Below are 16,956 nucleotides of genomic sequence, written 5' to 3'. Positions count from 1 at the left end.
TCTCCATGATGGGAAACAAGGCAATGGGAACGTTATGCTCTGTGCTCAATACATACACCTTCCTTTTGTCCTCCTGTCTGAGCCCCTTTCTCTTGCCACTGGAAGACCACATCTGATACCCATGTCAAAGACTAACCAGGAACTTAGGTATCCACAGTTTCTCATTCATTAAAGCACTTTGCACTGACAGGCCTTCTGCTGACACTCTAGCCAGGCAGAAAGCTGTTATTACAAAGCTTTTCTCTTGATCATCTCTGGAGACACCAACAGAGAGGGACTGGACTATTGCTCTCATGGAAAGGACCTGTAATCACTACACCTTTGTGGTGGTTGGGTTGTAGCTGGAGAATAGTCTCAAAGAGCTGTGCAGCCAAGCCTGTGCCAAGGCCTTGCTCAGTTCCTAGATATGGCCAACATCAGTGTTCTCACACAGGAACCAGTATTCTACCTGACTGCCACCACAGTTGCAGATGCTTCATCTAGCTGGAAGCCAATAGCCAGGCCTACCTTTTATTCCTTGGCTATTCTTTATCTGTCACTAGAGTGCCCCTAAAATCCCCCATCTGCTTAAGTTAGCTCATGGTTTGAATTCTGCCATAATATTATGCTTAAAAATAATTTTTTAAAAATGTTGTTGATGATGATGGTGAGAAGGAGGACAATGACAATTATGATATTAATCATAATAATTTAGTGGCCCAGAATATTGCAGTTGTCAAAGCATTGAAACAAAACAGTATCTTGGCTTGAGAAACCTTCCCAAAGTCACTCCACTAGGAGGTGATCAGAGCTCATCCTGCCTTATTCAGTCAGGGGAGAGAAGGCATGGGAAGCCCATGATGACACCGCTGTCATTTTAAGCTGGTTACTTAACTTCTCCAAACCTCTGCTTCTTCCATAAAATGGAGCCAGAGATGCATAGAGATGCAAAGGGTGAGAACACAATGTGTCCATCGAGCCCTTCACCCTATCCCAGCTGACTGCACATTGTTCTGGAACTCTGTGCTCTGGACAGGACAGTGCTGCCACCTCTTGACATCAGAGAAGCCATGATTTCCTGGAAGAGACTCTTAGAAGCCTGGTACCATTTACACTGAGGACAGCAAGGACTCAGGGGGCAACATAGTAGTGTTGCTGCAACACAGCAGTCCCTGGCCCTCTCTGAGGATATACAAGCAGGTCCAGAGCTGCTAGGAGACTTGAAAGTTCTTCATACTCCTGACAGTAATCCCAGTTAAACTCATTGGTCAACCAAGGTAGACTTGAGTGAAATCCCTTCTTGGGTTTGTCATCGGTGCCCTACCTGGCATAAATAGACATTTGTTCATGTCTCCTCGGGAGAGTTGAATGAAAACATGGCAGTCATGGTTATTAAGGAAGTGTCAGTGGGGATGATGGCTGATAGTTAACCAGCTAGTAAGAGGTCAAGCCCTAGCATGTGACAAGGTCTTTACAGGAAACAGATATGTCATTAATGAAGAGACCGAAGTATGGCAGGCTCAAGGAACCAATCAATAGAAGATGACCAAGGCCTCAAAAGAGCAGGAAGGGGTCCATCTTGGACCTTCACAGGGAAAAATCCTGTGTCAGAGGTAGACAGGCCACCTGGTGGGAATTAGTGTAAAAACAGACTTGCAGAAACTAAAAGAAGTAAAGCAAACACCCATAGACCTCTCAGCAGCCACACTTCAGTCCCTGGCCTCCTTTGCCCCTCCTGCACGGGAACATTACAAACATTAAATGCTCAGCATCAGTATAGGGAATAGGGGAGTTGAGTCATGGCAGGAAGCTGTATAGAGATGGCCTTCTGTTACTGTGATAAATACTATGGTCAAAAGCAACTTGGGAAGGAAAGGGTTTATTTTATTTTAAGCTTATAATCCATCATGAAAGACAGCCATAGCAGGAACTCAAGGCAAGAAGCTGGAGGCAGGAACTAAAACAGAGACCATGGTGGAATGCTGCTTACTGGCTTGCTCCCCCTGGTTTGTTCAGTTTGCTTTCTTACAAAAGCTGGGGTTGCCTCCCCAGGGGTCGTACTGGGCCCTCTTCAGTCAATCATTAATAAAGAAAATGCTTGCGCTTGCCTACTGACTAATCTGATTGATAGTTTTTCACAATTAAGGTTCCCTCTTCCAAGTTGACCTTCATGTTGACCAAAAACCTAACTGACACAGAGACTGAAATAGACACACATGTCAGGGAGAAGAAACTGAGGAAATGAATTGTTCTGGGGCAATAAAAGGACGTGGAAAGAAAGTTTAAAGAGCCAGGTCTAGAAAGACCTAGAATACCTCCCCCTCTTGGGTTTGATGGGCAGTGGAGAACCCAGAGGTTGGTTGATTCCTTAGTCTTCTGCAGTTGATATAGAGGACCACAAATTTATTGCTGCTTGTTTCTCAGGTCTGAAGTTTGGGAATTGCAGTATCAGGAAGCATCATGTGGGCATCTTCTTGCTTTGTGACTATGTGATGGAGGGTATCACTTAGCAGTCTAGAATGCAGGAAAGAAACTTGCTTAGGCATCTCTTCCCTCTCCTTATAAAGCCGCCAATCTCATCTGGAGGTCTCCAACCTAATTAAGTCATCAAGCCTAATTATTTGCCAAATCTCATCTATACAGCAATGGTGTGATGGATGGGGGCCCCTCCTGCAAGCAAGGAGGGGGTGCAAAGCACATTCAAGCAATAGCAATGGGTAAAAAAGTGCCAGGTGTGTGGAAGCAAGGCGTTTCCTCCTGTTTGTTCTCCATCCATGCATGGATCACAAAGCCACTGGTGGAAATAAACACCTTCCCCAGCAAAGCTCCCCATCCTTCTGCCGAGAGCCCTGAGTCACTGCTTGCTTCCAGGGAGTTCTTCTCCATCTCCTTCCTTTTTCTCCCATCCTCTTCTCGTTCAGCTAAATGCCAATTTAAGTGTGAACTCTGTGTGACCCCCTTGTCTCTTCAGAAAAAGTAAATATTTACTGAATTGCTAAGTTATGCTGAGGCTCTCCCTGCCTCTGCTCTGCCTGGGGATGTCTGAGATATTCTTACGAACTTGCATGCAGTTACTGTCTTTATCTTGACGCTGTTGTATTCAGCCAGGAGAGACAAAGATAGAAGTACTACATCCACTAGTTTTGCAGCCATAGTTGCCAATGGTTCTTTGACGTGTCCCTTTTGCAATTGTAACTGACACCTAGTTAAAGCCTTCTCAATTCTGCCTTTTAAAACCGGCTTTCTGACATTAATAGTTAATATATATTGAACATTAATTGCGTGTCTGGGGCATACATTGAAACATTTAATCCCCAGATCAGGCAAAAGAAGCTTTGCCGATAAGGAAACTGAAGCACAGGCAGGTTGAGTGCCTTGTCTAAAGTCACCCAGCAGATCAGTTCAAGGGCACACACTTTGAACACAGGCTGACTACTACTACATATCAAAGGACATGTTTCAGGATTGCCTCTAATTTAGTTTTTATATTCAACTGGGTTAGTTATTACATATTCAACTAAAGTGAACCATGAAAAGCTTGTTAGTGTTAGAAGGAAGGAAATAAGTGCCAACCAAATCTCCATTTGCTTATTACTCAGTTACGTCTGCGAACACTATGAAAGCCTTCAAAGGGAGACGTAGACTCAAAACCAGTATGGAGTTATCTGTGAACAGCATGTCCAACGGGGTCAGGAGAGAGCACCTTGCACAAGGAAGTCAGAGTGGTTCTTGGAATGCAATGAGATGGTCCAAATCTACAAGTTTATTTTTTTCAAGAAGGTAGAATTGGTCCTAGTGGCTAGGCAGGGATGCAAAGGGGGCACAGGCAGATCAGTGGCATGACCTGGGCTTTGGAAATTCACCTGGCATAGCCCAAAGGGAACAAAAGGATCCAAACATCCATGTGCCAAATTCAATTCTCTGGGTAATAACTTGGGCTCTCGCAGAACTGTATGACCTTGGGCAGGAGAATCACCCTCCTCAACTGAAATTTCCATAGTTCCATGACCACATGGCAGGATTGGCAGGATTGGCAGGGAGATCTGATAGCTATCACTTATGATAGCAATTAAAGGAAGCACCCAATTAATACTGGCTTCTAGTACGATTATATTTGCTACTGTTGGTGCTAATTTGGTATGATTATGAGGTGTGTTGGCCATGCGTGTTCATGATGGCTAATCTTTATTATGTGCTTATTCATAGCAGCTGCATCTCTGTCATTCTGGGGATGGAAAAGCCACAAGGGACAGACGCAGTCGTTGTTGTAAATCTTCACCCAAATTAAACCAAAACAGTGCTGTGGGTCAAAAACCATTTTGGGGTTATAATATCAATCTAAAGAGTTATAATCAGCCTCTCTTTAAAAATTAGAAAGATTGAGGGGCTGGAGATATGGCTCAGCAGTTAAAAATTCTTGTTCCTCTTTCAGAGGGCCTGTACAGTCTAGTGGCTCACAGCCACCTTTAACTCCAGTTCTAAGGAAATCAGACCTCCACAAGCACACACGAACACACACACAGACACACACACACACATACACACACACACAGATGTGGGGGGGATAAAAGAAACTGATTTTTTAAAATATTAAATTAGCATGGGAACTATGAGCAAGCATTAGTTATCATGTAATAACTTCCAAAGATTTTCTGCTCCCAGTAACATACTCCACAGATATTTTCACTTACCAATGTATATATGGGTATCATTGCAAGATAGTTTTTAAACTAAAGAGTATGGTAAAGGAATTTTAAAGACCTTGGCATAGAAGGTGTGGCTAATCTCTGGTCTTCCTCGTGGCCATGCTTCTCAGACCCCTAGAACATGGTCTTGGCAGCCAGTATTGGGAGGCTGGGCATCAAGACAGAAGTCAAGACCTGAAGAGATCACAGAATAGACTTCTAGAATCCCTATGTGGGGATCCAATGCCATCTTCTGGCACCAGCCATACACATGGTATATAGAACATTCATCCACATAAAATAAAAGGAGATAGCAGATTTCAGAACCTAGGTTTGGGCCTTAGTCATGTTACTTGATTCTTATGTGACCTAGGTCAATCCACTACCAAATTATCAAGCATATTTTGAGAACCAAGACCCTCCCCCTAAAAAAAAAAAACCCACTCCATTTAACTGCATCTAGGTACAACTTTGGTCTCTCTCATAATTCCAGCTTTGCTACTACTACTGACTCATGGCGTGTGCCAAGGTGGGAAACTGAATGGCTCAGGGTCCATGAAAATAGTCCCACTGTATGCTCCAAGGCTTTTACACAACACCCATAACATCACAAATATCTGTGCTTTGAACAATGCAGGGAAATGTTGGGGAAAGTCCATAGTGAGCACTCAGAATCCACAATACATCCAAAGTGGATGTATAATAATACACCAAGTGCTAACTCCAGATCATCTCCTTGAAAAGTGATTGTGGTATCCTGTTTAGGAGATAGGGTTGGCCTGCATGGGTCTACAGAGCTCTGGAGTAGAGCTAAGAACTACCCTGGAGAGAGCCTTTGAGGTCTTAGGAGGGAAGAGCTGAAGGGCAGATGCAGATGCCAGTGACCACAGGCTACCTGCTAATCCTCAGACCAAACCTGGACTACCACTGGGTTTTGTTTGGTCTGCAACATAATTTGAAATTAAAACTTAAAAATATATTTGCATCTTAAAATTACATGTTGTATTTCAAATTTTAAATTTCTCAGCTTGACTTAAAATTTCAGTAGGCATCCCCTAACCCTTTCTCATCAGCTTATCATAGATAGGCACTGAGCAACACCCTTGCTGGCCAAGTCTGGTCAGGCACTGAGATTTTGGGTTCATTCTGTTTACCAGGGAGGCCCTATTTGGCTACTTCTCTAGCAAAACAGCAAAGAGGAGAATGTTTGTATGCCTGTGTTGCTCTGACAAATGGAACATGGGGAAGCCAGAACTGAAGAGGTTAGAGGCTTCTAGAAACACAAACCATCTCATTTGTTGATCAATTGAATGACATACAGCTTTCCTCACAGACTGAACTCCTGACCCTTTCAGAAGTGGGGAGAAGTTGTGTTTGTGCCCCAGAGCTAAAGAAAGAATCTAGAAGGAGAATGCAGATGCCACTAAGAGAAACACTCTCAGGCTGTCAGTCTAGAGCAATAAAGCCACTGCTTTCTGACCTAGGCGAGACTGAACTCAATGCAATGTTATTGTATAGGCAGAATGGTAAGACACTGAGAAGACAGATAACAACAAATGCTGGTTAGGATATAGACAAGAGGAAGCCCTGATACACTGCAGGTGGGAATGTAAAGTCGGTCACTATTTAAATCAATATGGAGATTGCTACTGGATACAGTAATAATGCCTGCACACCTACTGTGATCTAGTGAGATAACTGAAGAAATGTTTGCTTCCTGGCCTAGCTATAGTCAATCATTTCTCAGATTCCCCAAAAGCCCTTAAGTTCAGGGTTAGGCCCTCTTTCAGCTGATATGATGGGAAGAGCAGGGATTCAGCTTCTACCTCCAGCTGTTACTAGGTACCAGCACCTTGTGGAATCTGGGCATCATTGATCCCCAGCCCTAGGGAAGACCATGAAGCATTCTCAGATAGGCCCGGTAACAGCAAGAGGATTGTTCATGCGAGGCACCAAGTGCCAGTACCCTATGCTACTGACTGTCGCTTAGCGATGGAGCCTGCCCACACCTTGGAAGCCTGGTTAAAGAGTCACTTTGATCCAGGAGTATGTTAAGTGCAGGATAGATTCTGGCATTTGAACCCAAATGGGAATTCAATCTTTCCTTCATTTTTCCCCACTGCAGACCACTCGGCCCTGAGTGCGGCAAGGGCCCAATTCGTGGATGTGGAAGAGCGAGAGCCAGAGGCCATGGACGTGAAGGAGAGGAAGCCCTATCGCTCGCTGACCCGGCGTCGCGATGCTGAGCGCCGCTACACCAGCTCATCGGCAGACAGCGAGGAGGGCAAGGGCCCACAGAAGTCCTACAGCTCCAGTGAGACCCTGAAGGCATATGACCAAGATGCTCGCCTAGCCTACAGCAGCCGCGTCAAGGACATGGTACCACAGGAGGCCGAGGAGTTCTGCCGCACAGGTGAGTGCACACCAAAATGTGGGCTGAACACAAATGTGTACAGGTGTGTGCCTGCGTGAAAATGCAAGTGAGCTGGCCAGGGAGGAGATGCCTCTAGAAAAATCCAAGTTCCTACTGCTTTGGCTCCTGGATGAGGTAAGGGCCTGCCCTGTAGTTCATTGCTAGGCAGACCTGTTGTAGCCCACCTGCCTAGTTTAGAGTGGTGGCTGGAGGCTGGCCTTCAGCCTCAGCCTAGAGTCACGCTCTCCTGCTAAATGAACCTTGTTCTTCTATGTTAGATGGTCATGAGCTGTCTCCCTATCACAGCAACAGGTGAGGGAGGCCTCAGTGGGATGGTACCTTTAAGTTGTAAGCATGATAATAGAAGTGAGCGCTAAACAAATGCTAGTGCTTAGTTTGGGAATTTATTCATTCCACAAGCATATCTTAGCACCTCCCTTGTGTCAAGCTTCGTGAGTGATGTTGAGAGAAAGCAACTCCAAAGGTTAGAGTGACACTTAGCAACACTGGTGTCAGAGCCTCCTTCCTCACTTCTTCCTTACTGTCCTCACCAGAGTCTAGCAATCCCTTCCCAGAATACCTTTCGGCCAAACCCTTTTCTCCTTTTCCTCTGCCATTGTCCAGTCCTGGACATGGTTATAGGTTCTGGAAGATTGACCTCAATGGCCATCCAGCCCAGAGCCATCCATTCAGGCCACACTCCTTCGTAAGCCACAGTGAAGCTTGAGGGTGAATCCATGCACTATCTCCAGGCTCCTCAGCCTGACACTAGGAGACCTTCCCCAGTTTCCCCCTTGTCTTCCTAAATTTTTTTGTCTCCTGCTTCTTTCTCACCTCTCCACAGCCCACCTACATCCACGGCCTAGCCCAGCTAAACCACTGCTGCATCCCATAGGAATGATCACTTCCTGCTGTGGTACCTCCAAGGTTGTTCCACTTCAGGGCCTCTCTGTGAGGCCTGGTAGGTGACCATAGTCCCTCCCAATGGCAGCAGCCCACTGAGATTCTGCCATGATCTTCTCCCCTCCACAGACAGCATCAGCCACCCCAGAGGCTGTGTAATTCAGATATGTTTTAGCAATGCTGTTAAATCCTCACAACAATCCAAGATTGAATCATGTATCCAAGATCAAACAAGTAAGAGGAGCATGCAGGCACATACACTCACACACACATGCTCACACACTCATACTTACACATACTCGCACACGCTCGAGTGCTCACATGCATACACACGCACACACATGCACGCACACAGAACCACCTATGGCCTCATTTCCACTCCCTACCACAGGCCTGGACCCACATGAAAGCTGACCCACCATCGAGGCTGCCTCTCAGGCTTGAAAAATGACAGCCCTTCCCAGCTTGTGGTTAAGAGCTCAGGCTCTGGCATCGGACAGATCTGGATTTGAATTCCGGCTCTGCAGCTGTTACAGCCCTAGGCATCCTCACCTGTGCAGAGGGATAATGTCACCTAATGGTAGGGTGCTGTCCAGGATTAGAGAAGACTGTAAGCAATATCCTAGCCACCAGAGCTTGGCATGTAACTGATGCTCTCTAAATGCTACCTACTGCTTGTTGTCACCTCTGAGCCCCAGTGAAGAGAAGCGAAAAGACCCCTCCCAAGCTTTCCTCTAACTCTGCCCAGCTTATGCTTGACAGAGAGCTAAGTGAGCCTGTGACTCAGAGGCAAGCCTAGCACACCAGGCTAAGAAAAGGAGTCCCTCTGGTCCTTGTGAAGAACAAATGATCACCCTCAAGCACGTGCAGCACAGTTTGCAAACTGCCATCTGGGATCTTAAGAGTTAGATGCTGAAGGAGGTGCAATGGCAGCCCATGCTTTAGGCTCCTCAGGAAGGAGGTCAAATGTCATAAAACAGAACACATGCTGAAAAAAAATCTCCCACCTCACCAGTTGCCTCATCAGGGATTGCTGAACTCTAAGAGCTGGGGTTTACCTTGCATTCCTTCTGTCTCTGGGTACCTCGGCTCACAGTGCCAATTCTGACTGCTTCAGAGGGAATGGGGGGCAAGCAATATGGAAATCAGTGTGGCCCAGACTGTTTATGGCAAATAAATTTGAGTTTTCACTTGGCATAGCAGTCATTCTTTATAACAGAAGTAGCCTCTCTGGAGAGGATTAGCCCAGTAAAGCACAGATATGGGATGGTTGGGGAGCAGAACAGGGCTAGAGGACTGTGCACAGGAGCCAGGACTTGGAATGTGCAGAGACCTGCAAAGGAGATAGGGGGACTGGGATTCCAATGTACACTTCGTTTATTCTAAGAAGGGGGGGGGAGGAAAGCTAAATACAGTATGGCACAAGGGGGTGAGATTCAACATATGGAACATCTGGTCTGGCCCACCTCCCAGCCAATCAGAACCTTTGCCTGGCCACTGAGCGGAGCCCAGAGGTCCCTGAGGCACAGGGCCTGCTGATGTGAAACTATTTGTCTAGCAGCTGGATCCAGGGAAGATAATGGAGAGGGGTGGAAGAAGAGTGGCAACAGTAGCCAGGACAGAGGATTGGAGGCACCAGGGACCTCTGATACTGAACGCGTTATTTATCCATCAGTATGGAAAGGTTTCCATCAGTATGGAAAGGTTTTAGCCTCAGCTCGTGGCTGTGCTAGCTTCTGAACTCTCTCCCATTCCAGGCTCCACTGGCCTGGCCAGAAAGGAACTCCTGGTTCCAGGAACCTAAGTAGGGCTCATCCAAGAAGTTCTGTCCTGATCTGGACTTGTCAACAAGTCCCATTTGCGAGAAGAGACCAGAAACCTTCAATGCAATTTAACACACATGTTATACTGCATGCCCTGAAGATACTGTATTTGGCTGGCGACACAGAAATTTAGAGAAAAACAAGACATAGCACCAGCCTGTGTAGAAGCCACCTTCAGCAGAAGTGGCAGGCTACTCTATCATCTAGTAGCACCAGGGCAAGGCATCTCTCAGGGGGAACTGGGTGCAGAAGACAGTGAACTATAGGCATAGGTAGATAACGGGGAGCTCTCACAGAAGAAGGCAGTTTGAATCAGCTTTCATGCATGGCACTTGGCTAGAGAAGGAGGGGTGAAGGCAGAGGAAGTGGCTGGAGCCAACACAGTGAGTTTAAATACAGTGAGTGCAGCTGTGAATCTAGGGGAAAGGGGCTTCTAGTTTGGAAAACTTGCCCCCTCCACACACACACACACCTTCCCTATGATTATCTTGTTTCCTCTCAGGCACTAATTTTACTCTTCGTGAACTGGGACTGGGAGAGATGACGCCCCCTCATGGGACTCTCTACAGGACAGACATCGGCCTCCCACACTGTGGCTATTCCATGGGGGCCAGCTCTGATGCAGACCTGGAAGCAGACACTGTGCTATCCCCTGAACACCCAGTGCGCCTGTGGGGCCGGAGCACACGGTCAGGACGCAGTTCCTGCCTGTCCAGCCGGGCCAACTCCAACCTCACACTCACGGACACGGAGCACGAGAACACAGAAACCGGTGAGTGGCTCACCTGGCCCGTTGGTTACACGGGGGTTACCGGGGCATGGTTTTAATTATAATATTGATTTCCTGCTCCATCCCTGGAGCTCTGGTGAAGCTGATGAAAAATTGCTTTGCACTCAGTGGGCAAAAGTCAGAGCCTTTTGCAGTGTCACATGAAATACCCACCCATCAGTGACATGTCAGAGAGGGGTCACTGCACTTTCAGTCCAGACTGGGGCAGGGCTAAAGGGCTGGGTTATTACTTACAAGGTAAGGGAGCAGAGAGCTGCAGATGTTGCTAGCCACCCCCCTATAGAGCTGTTTCCTGTGGAGTCCAGAGGGACCCGCTCTGCTCTGAGTCTCTCTAGTGTCCAGTTCTCAGCAGTCCTAGGCAATCTCCTGTCCTATTCCATGCCTTCGGTTGCTCAGGAGGATTATGGACCAAGACTGTCAAATGGGAGCAACTTGGCATTTGGGGTGTAGGGGAGATAGAGGTCAAGGGCTCCAAAGCTCCAGTTAGGAGGAAGAAGCTTACATGACTGTACGTGTGCGGTGTCCAGGAACCGAAAGTCCTGGGGTCAGGAAATGTGTGGCATAGAAACGTGCGGCATAAACACCACCTGGTTTGCCCTGCCAGGTCAGCCCTGTGGAGGGGTCCACTGTGGACCAATGCTGGGGCCTCGGAGAGACTGGCAGAGCCTAAAAGAGCCCCACCTGGGGAGATCTGCTTCTGAGAAGCTCGGCCAAGAATGTGTGTTCATTACTATAACTGGCAGGGCAACACTGGAGATTGTTTTTAAAAAAAACTCAGAATGAGGAGAGCCAGCCAGGTGCCAGTGCCCCCTACTGGCTGCCAGCTCTAAATGCAAGAACCTGGATTCCCAGCCAGCATCTGGGTCAGGATGAGGGTTTAGCCCCCTTTAACAAGACAGCTCCAGCTGAGCTGCAGAAGATCAAAGCCCAGATTAGAGACCAGGCAGCTGACCAGGGTAGTCAGAACCTGGTAGAGGATTTCATCCCCTTAAAGAGCCAGCTGCGGCAGGATTCCAGGTGTCAGTTCTACCCTCTGGGCCCTCTAAGTTCTTTGTAGGAGTTAAGGAGAGGCCAGGCCTAAGAACTAACTTGACAGAGTCACCCATCCCCCAATTCCAGGGAGGGTCCTGTGCCCTCAGCCCCTGTGGATCTTTCCTTCCACAGTTAATAACTTGTACACTTTCATCTGCCACCAAGGCCCAGGCTGAGCTAACAGCCCTGACTCTCCCTAACCCGCTGTACACAGAAGTTTAAACAGTAGGGTCGCTCAGAGAAAATGAGGTCTGGTTGGAGGAACAGGAAGTATCTACTCCACCACTGGCCTTGGCTATGTTGGTTTCTGGCCCTCATTCTCCCCACTTGGTGTTTAAAGGAAGGCCTCACCCCTCATTTTCTGAGCTCGTGGATTAGAAAAGGAAAAAGTCATTTTTTTTTTTTAATTAGGAAAGGGAAAGCGGTTTTTGCGACATTGCAGTGAGGAAACACGAAACACGCATAAACCAGTTTTTCTTGTGCAGGACTTCTCAGAGCCTTTAAAACATTAACAGGCATGCTGATGGATAAATCACCAGCATTTGTAGCACGCTTTGTAGTCTTTAACCACAGAACCCTTTATTCTCAGCTCATCAGGGAGGAGGCAGTGTTCTGATAGCTGCCTTCTGTAGCTTCAAGCCTTGTAGACCTGGGATTCTGGCCATCTAATATTGCTGTGCTGAGGACTAAGGTACAAGGGAGAGTACGAGGGATGGAGAGAGTTAATCACGGTTCCTGATTATCAATGCCCAAGCACGGCTGAGCACTCCAGCCACAGGAGCTCATTTACTGCCTCTTCAACTCTTTGAAGTCGATTTTATTACAACCATTGCACAGAAACAGGGAACAGTGGCCACAAAAGCCAAGAAATCTGCATGGCTCACATGCTAGATGGAGTTAGAACTCTGGCCCTTTTACCAATCTAAAATCTTAACTCTGTTAGCTTTAGTTACTGTGTTGAATTTTCTGTGTAGCAAAATACTTAGGATTGCCTGTTCTTTTGAGGGCTTCTTGCTATGGTGCTAAAAGGATCACTTTCTATAAAGTCATGACAGTGCAAGACACATATCGCCCACGTTACTGTATATCCCTGAGAGCCGAATTACAGCTGAATTAAGGCTCTGTTGGGGGGATAATGACATATGCCATGAGAATGCAGATAGTGGGGCCAGGAGGTTGGTTGCTGGTTCCCTGGCATGCCCCACCCCTTCTTTCCATCTCCACTCAGACTTTAACACTCCACTTAGAGCTCTAAGGCAGCTATACTCAGAGGAACCAGTCAGGAAAAGGAGTGGAAGGAGAGTTCAACAAAGGACCTCTGATTTCTGCATCTCTTTCAGGCTTGGACTCCCAAAGCAGACACCCTACAGGTTTCCATACTCTCTCGAGCCCTGACTCCATTGGGAAGTTTCCATTAATGGCTGTCTTACACTCCAGCCTGAATAAGGATGGCGATCATCAGAATGGCTTGCTATTATTCATTGATTGGGTTTATAGAATTGTTGCTTGGCCAAGGAAATTGAGGATCAGAGAAATGAAGGGCACAGTCCTGTGTGCCTGGCTGAATAGAGGGTAGGCCCTATCCAGAGAGTCTGTTCTCTCCAGGATCTTCTTCCTTCTCTCTTGCCTTCCCATCTGACCTCCCACCATCCCATCCTCTGCCACTCAACCATCCAGCCCTCTAGACCTGGCTCTGTCCATTTTCTCTGAGGAGCACTTGGATCTCATCAGAGGAGGGATTGGATATACTGAATGTGTTAGCTAGTCATCCCATCACAGTGAGGCTACTGCTCAGGAACAAGGGAAATCAGCGCTTGCCAAGGGCCCCAGTGCACACATGGGATAGCCTCTAATCCCCATAACACCGCAATGGCATTCCCATCCTCCAGACGGGGAAAAAACACTCCACAAACAAAAGTCAACTAGCACGACAGCAACTCTCAGCGTGTTGGCAAAGCTTTGATGGGAACGTGGACCTCTCTTGTTTGCTTCCATCTGAGTCACAGGGAGTTTGGGATCTCTCCTTTGAGAACAGCAGCAATGTGAATCCTAGCTCTTAAGGGGGAACCTCCTGATAAATGTAAAGGGCTGAACCATAAACCCCTGTGACCTCCAGCCACAGAAACGTGCACCCCCCCTTTCGCAGGTGGCCTTGCATTAGTCAGTAGTAATGGTCAACAGTATTGACAGCAGTGGGAGCTTTCACTGAGGACACGGGGCTGCTGTGTGTAACTGTCATCAGTAATAACTTTTATAGGGACCATTAAAGCCAGTTTCTGTCCCTGAAAGTTAATGTCAGCCACTTTTATGTCAGTGTTTAATTGAAATAAATACAAAATTGACTGGCAGTATAAGCCTTCCTCCTCAGGACTGTCAGGCAGAGCTAGCCTTCAGGCCCCTCCTCCTAGAAGGTGAAGTCACCAACCTGGGGGGCAGTGAGGATTATCCAGCATGGCAGACACCCAGTGGACATCCAATAAATGTTTTCCAAAGACAGAGGATATGATCAGGGCTCCATTCCCAACACTGGGGCAGAATGGCAAAAATCTCTCTTGTGGATTCATATGTCATTTGTTTTGTGATGGCTGAGTGTCCCTGGCATGGCAGGCATTATTCTAAAATGTAGTAAGCAGAGTAGCAGTGGGAGAAGTGCGAAGTCAGCCACCTGTACGTATAGCAGAGGCATCCCAGATTGGAAAAATCACTGACTTCAGAGACCTGCCCCACCCCAACCCCACAGGAGATCTGGACCAAGTCCCAGCTGCTAAGCCTTGAACAACTTGGTTCACCTTTCTGAGACACAGAAGCTGTGCTTCTAAAGCAGCACACTAGTAGTTATTAGAGATGGGTGAGGGGAGCATAAGGCATGTGATGACTTGTATGTGTTTGGCCCAGGGAGTGGCACTAGTAGAAGGTATGGCCTTGTTGGAGTAGGTGTGTTACTGTGGGTGTGGACTTAAGACCCTCATCCTAGCTGCCTAGAAGTCAGTCTTCCACTAGCAACCTTCAGATGAAGATGTAGAACTCTCAGCTCTGCCTGCACCATGTCTGCCTAGATGCTGCCGTGCTCTCACCTTGATGATAATGGACTGAACCTCTGAACCTGTGAGCCAGCCCCAATTAAGTGTTATCCTTTATATGACTTGCCTTGGTCATGGTGTCTGCTCACAGCAGTAAAACCCTAACTAAAACAAGGGATGATTGTTACTGGCTACAGAACTCCAGTTGGGAGAATGAGGAGGTTCTGGAGATAAACAGAAATGATTGTCATTACAGTATTGTAAACATACTAACACTGCCGAGCTATGCTCTATAATAGGGCTCAGCGTTCAGTAATGTTAATCATCATAGTTCAAAACTATAAAATCTGAGGTCTGGGGTGATGGCTCAGTGCTGGTCAGTGAAGTGCTTGCCACATAAGCACAAAAACTTGACTCCATCCTTAGAACCAACATTTGGAAAAAATGAACAGCCAGGGGCAGTGGCAAGCTTATGATACCAGTGCTGGGGTCATGGATCCTCGGGTCTTGCTGGATACCCAGTATAGCCTAATTGGCAAATCCAAGACCAACTGTATCCCAAAAAGAAAAAAAAAATTAGGGAGACAGCACCTAAGGAACCATACCCACAGTTGCCCTCTGGCTTCCACATGCATGTGTACACACAGACTCATGTGAACCCATAAAAATATGTATGCACATACACATAGAAGATAAAAATAATTAAAATGAAAACATAAGATTTCATGTCAATTTTGTGGTGTTGCTAGCTCGTCCATCTCTGGGAAAGTCCCTGTTCTGTGGGCCCTGAATTCAGGTATCTGATCATGCCATTTGCTTAAAGGTCAGAGGAGCTACTCACTTTCCCTGCGTACGAGGAGGTCAGTCCTCTTCCTCACTCAGGTTCTGAACCTGGGTCTGGAGGGCTGCTATGATCTGATTGAGCGGGAAAGAGAGGAATTCCCAGAGGAGCCCACTGCAGAGCCACACCTGGAGGCATGCAGAGGCCTGGGTGGCCTCTCTGCTTTTATCCAAGGCGCCAACTTAGAAAATCACTTAGAAAATAAAATGAAAGAAATTCAGGTCTTCCCTCTGCTCCCCCATGATTATACAGTCTGGCATCAAAGAGGAAATTGTGAGTTAAGCTAATGAGGCACCAAGTCCACAGAACAGGCGGGTATCTCCAGGGCATGTGAAGAGAGAGCTTACCAAGTCGGCTTGCTTCACCCTCCACACTCCCTGGCCCCAGACTCTTGAGATTTATTCTTACCAAGATCTAGAAGAAAAACTGTCAGGAAGCTCCAAATGTTCAAAGTGCTGCAACCAACTGTCCAGAGAGACAGCATCTTCCAGAACAGGGAGTTGAGCCAGATAGCTGGGCTAGAGACTGAACAGTGCCTTCAGAGTTTGTCTCTTATTGGGCAGGTCACCATGTAACTCCTGAACACACTGTAAGCCCCCAAGTTCCCAAAGAGGCTGAAAAAGAACAAACCTGGTTTAAGTCAGAGAATTTAGTAATAATGAGTTAGAAGAGACATTTTTTTTCATTTTCTAGGCAAGCACATTGATCTAGAGTTCAGTAACATGTTGAAGGGATGGCCACAGCCAAGACTTAAACCCAGATGTGCCTCTTTCCATCATCGTTGTCTTGCTTGGCAACTCCACTCCATGGTGTGCACTGTTTTGTAGAAACATGTGCTCAACTCATAAACTGTGAGGTCTGGGAAATAATTCTGGCTATATCTAGGACATAAATTTCCTTGTCCATGTTAGAAACTTCCAGAGAAGCAAATGAACGTATAGCCTCTCCAATATGATCTGGATATAAAACAAACAAACAAACAAACAACAACAACAACAAAAATCAAACCAGGCCACTCTCAAACTGTGTCAAGCAAGAGAAAAAGTTTAAGAGGAAAGTCCAATTAGAAAGCATCTGAGAAGGCTCCATGGAAGAGGTGCTGGACCCCAGGCCCTGAGGGTCAGGAGGAATTTAACAGATAAAGAAACTGAAAGCAGGGCATTCTGTGTGGACAGCCAGCAAGGGTGTCCCCAGAGGCTGTGCAGAATAGACATTCGAAAGTGTGTTGTACAGGAATCTGGGGGTGGAGAGTGGGAAGATGTAAGACTGAGTCCAGCACTGTTCTGTATGATCTTGGGAATGTAGTAACTGTTCTTTCTGCTTCAAATGAGCGAGTTTATTAAGCTTGTAGCAAACAAAAGTAAAAGAACAAACAGCAAGTAGCATATAGGTAACAAAACCTCATCAAAGCAGATGCTTTTAACATCCAGCAGGGACCAACGGAATAACCTGATTGAGAGAGAGATCAAA

The 16,956-nt window shown here is 46.8% G+C and overlaps 1 protein-coding gene across 2 annotated transcripts in view; it reads left to right on the top strand.

Moving 5' to 3' along the window:
• Tenm4 (teneurin transmembrane protein 4) overlaps nt 1–16,956 on the top strand; it is a 703,400-nt gene that overhangs the window by 327,474 nt on the left and 358,970 nt on the right. For both annotated transcript variants that reach the window (XM_029479435.2, XM_085841517.1), the window contains exons 4-5: nt 6,790–7,077; nt 10,306–10,575. In XM_029479435.2, the coding sequence (XP_029335295.1) occupies nt 6,790–7,077; nt 10,306–10,575 (558 nt within the window). The remainder of the gene's footprint in view (nt 1–6,789; nt 7,078–10,305; nt 10,576–16,956) is intronic.

This window comes from Mus caroli, unplaced genomic scaffold (assembly GCF_978045245.1).
Source record: "Mus caroli unplaced genomic scaffold, Mus_caroli_1 scaffold_8, whole genome shotgun sequence".
Classification (NCBI taxonomy): domain Eukaryota; kingdom Metazoa; phylum Chordata; class Mammalia; order Rodentia; family Muridae; genus Mus; species Mus caroli.
This window is presented reverse-complemented; position numbering and strand designations above follow the sequence as displayed.